The sequence below is a fragment of the Ornithodoros turicata genome, chromosome 1 (assembly GCF_037126465.1).
Source record: "Ornithodoros turicata isolate Travis chromosome 1, ASM3712646v1, whole genome shotgun sequence".
Lineage (NCBI taxonomy): Eukaryota > Metazoa > Arthropoda > Arachnida > Ixodida > Argasidae > Ornithodoros > Ornithodoros turicata.
Genome location: NC_088201.1, coordinates 179,944,683 through 179,946,302, shown reverse-complemented (window position 1 = coordinate 179,946,302; position 1,620 = coordinate 179,944,683). Strand labels below are relative to the sequence as shown.

The following is a 1,620-nucleotide window of genomic DNA, read 5'->3' as shown; positions in this document are numbered from 1 at the left end:
GTTCTTCACTCTCCAACCGCACCAGCTCACGAAGCATTCCAGTTCCGGTGTTGATAGACTTGTAGCGAGCAGCCCAATCTGCAACGCCATCAGCGCTCGTTCAAATTGGTCGCGCTAATAAATGCATGGCGCACGGGCCGCTCGGCCAGTTGTTCCCGTGGATTAGCCAGAACATTGTCTCTTTCCTGGAACACGCTACCAACAAACTGGTGACCCGACGTCTCGATGGACGCTGCACGGACTGCGTCATCAGCCCCGATGTCCCCTCCAGTCCACGATGCTGGAGACCATCCGTCGATCGCCGCCGTCGGCGGTGAGATTAAGCTGCCCTCCTTCTGGACCAAGAATCCACGGGCCTGGTTCTCCCAAGTTGAGGCTCGATTTGCACTTCGGCATATTTCGTCCCAACTTACCAAGTACCTCAACGTTCTGTCCGCGCTTCCCATGGAGATCGCCGACCAGGTTGATTACCTCTCGGCTTCGCCACCGCCTGACAACCCCTACGATCGGCTGAAGCAGGCTATTCTTTCCCGCACTGAATGCACCGAGCAATCCCGGCTCCGCCAACTTTTATCCGAGGAAGAACTGGGCGATCGGCGGCCAACCCAATTACTGCACCGAATGAAGCAGCTCCTCGGAGACTCGGCTGATACTCAGCCCTCGATCCTGCGGGAGCTCTTCCTCCAGCGGCTCCCACAGCAAGCCGCTTGGTACTGACCGGATCTGACGAGGTCTCTCTCGATAACCTTGCCCAGTTGGCGGACCGCATCATCGACTACTCCGCCCCATCTGCGCCACCTTTCACACGGGCTGAGAACATCGCGGCTATTTCCCCGTCTGATCCTACGCTCCTTGCCCTACAAGCGCAAGTCAAAGAGCTTACGGACGCTGTTGCCGCTATGCGCGCAGACCTTTCTGGTCGCCCACGTTACCGACGCTCTCATTATCGTCGGCGCCGATCCCCTTCCCGCAGCCCAGCCTCCCAGGGGGATCTATGCTATTATCACCAGAAGTGTGGCGACCGTGGCCTCAAGTGCACTCAGCCGTGCTCCTGGACGGGAAACTCGGGGGCCAGTCGATAGCGGCGGCTTACGACTCTGGCCCACCGCCAAGCCGTCTGTTCTTCGTCACCGACCGGGTCGCGGGCCATCGGTTCTTGGTGGATACGGGTGCCGAGGTCAGCCTTGTGCCTCCTACACGGGCCGACCGGGTCCACGGCAAGTCCTCCGCCACCCTCCAAGCCGTGAACGCCTCATCGATCTCTACCTTTGGTCTGCGGTCCCTCGCCATTGACATCGGCCTGCAAAGACTCTTTCGGTGGGTCTTCGTAATCGCCGACGTACCCCACCCTATCCTCGGCGCTGACTTCCTCCAGCATTTCGCACTCGACATCAGTCTCTCGCGCAGGAAATTGACAGACACCCTAACCACCCTTTCGGTGTCTGGTTCGCCCGCGCTGCAGACTTCTACGGGCATTCGTACTGTGCTGCCTGCGTCCCGCTACGCCGCTATTCTCGCTGATTTTCCCGCTGTAACCAAGCCGTGCAACCTTGAGGTTACGCCCACGCACTCAGTCATGCACCACATCCAGACCACCGGACCACCCGCTGTATCACGCCC

At 59.6% G+C, this 1,620-nt stretch overlaps 1 protein-coding gene across 1 annotated transcript; it reads left to right on the top strand.

The window, feature by feature from the left end:
• The first annotated feature begins 258 nt into the window (after positions 1 to 258).
• Positions 259 to 717, top strand: LOC135391148 (uncharacterized). Its single transcript, XM_064621264.1, has one exon. The coding sequence runs from the start codon at positions 259 to 261 to the stop codon at positions 715 to 717; it is 459 nt and encodes a 152-aa protein (XP_064477334.1).
• Positions 718 to 1,620: the final 903 nt, after the last annotated feature.

Coding starts and splice junctions, on each gene's coding strand:
- LOC135391148 (XM_064621264.1), top strand. CDS start 259: ATGTCCCCTCCAGTCCACGATGCTGGAGACCATCCGTCGATCGCCGCC.